The sequence below is a fragment of the Pinus tabuliformis genome, chromosome 2_2 (assembly GCF_031772625.1).
Source record: "Pinus tabuliformis cultivar Carrire ecotype Pingquan chromosome 2_2, CPIR1, whole genome shotgun sequence".
Lineage (NCBI taxonomy): Eukaryota > Viridiplantae > Streptophyta > Pinopsida > Pinales > Pinaceae > Pinus > Pinus tabuliformis.
Window position 1 is genome coordinate 842,734,702 of NC_142300.1, and position 1,350 is coordinate 842,736,051.

The following is a 1,350-nucleotide window of genomic DNA, read 5'->3' on the forward strand; positions in this document are numbered from 1 at the left end:
ATGGATCTACAATGGAAATTTTAGGAGAAAGAGAAACATAGGATTACTCAACAGAGCATCTAACAAAGGATGGATTATGAAAAGATAACCACTACATTAAACAACATAATCATTGTGAAAGGAGCATCGTGCATGGATGGATTCCTAACACTTCCCTTAGAGAATGCTGTAACGAAATTAGCAGAAAAAACAAAGCATGGAAATGAATTTACAAGAAAAACATGTTGCTCATTAAACACTATGATGGATCCTAGGTTTAAAGGGCAGAGACTGCTCCAATAGAATAATATTCAGAAAATTTTAAGCTTTACACAGTCCAATAGCAGCTTTCCTCTGTTGAAAAAAAACAACCTTTACATCTTCAAAAATCATCCTATATATACCCTATTACATATTAATTGTGATTTCCTAAACATAGCATATGTTTATGCAGTCAAATAAAATAAATTAAATTTTAAGAATTAAATTAAATCACACTAAAATAGAAGAATAGGTTCGCTGCGACTCGAATTGTTGAAGGTGTCATAGCTGGAAATCTGGGATGTTGAAATAGCTATTGATTTTACGGCTAAGAAATTCTGCCATCTTCTCATAGGAATCTCAAATACTGCCACATCTTCGTCAAAACCTCAATGCTCCCTATATGTACTTTATTTTCCCACGGGATCTTCATTTTATTGCCTAAAATATCTGCACATGTAACAATGAGGATCATAAAGACAATGAACTTTCAGCACTCTCTATCCAGTTGACAGCCCAATCTGCTTTCTTTACCAGACAAGGAACTGTCTCAATTGCATTGAACAGGTGATTCTTTTCCTTAGGATCTTTGACATATGTTTCCAACAGTAAACTGTACATCTCTGAGTGAATATTTTCAATGGCAATCTGGAACCCATAAAATGCACGAGCCTCTGGAACTTGAACTTCTTTCATGAAACACCTAGCCAAGTTTTCGAGAACAATCCCGTCAAAGGCAACAAAGAATGCAAGGACATGAGTGATGAAGTGCTTCTCATCACCAGTCAATGCCTCCCAATGTTGGGTGTCCTTCATTGATGTAAAGCTAAGGATGGCCCTACGCACAGCGCCCCTAGCCTCTATGTATCAGATGATCATTCCAAAAAACAAAAAACTAAAAATTCCCTTGGGAAGATGCCCACATGGGCTCTGATATTATTGCCTTTCATGCTTACTGCTGCAGACTATTTTTTGCCACTAAAATTCTCTAGCAAGTGTGCACTCAATTCATGCCGATCACCGTTATTATTTTTCAACGAGTCCAAGGGTGCAACATATATAGATGATCGCACTTTTCTGAATGGGATTTATCCCACATGCGAGCAGCAA

The 1,350-nt window shown here is 37.0% G+C and overlaps 1 protein-coding gene across 1 annotated transcript; it reads right to left on the minus strand.

The window, feature by feature from the left end:
• Window positions 1-711: 711 nt before the first annotated feature.
• Window positions 712-1,056, minus strand: LOC149195603 (ribonucleoside-diphosphate reductase small chain A-like). Its single transcript, XM_089407971.1, has one exon. It carries the CDS (start codon window positions 1,054-1,056, stop codon window positions 712-714), a length of 345 nt encoding a protein of 114 aa, XP_089264097.1.
• Window positions 1,057-1,350: the final 294 nt, after the last annotated feature.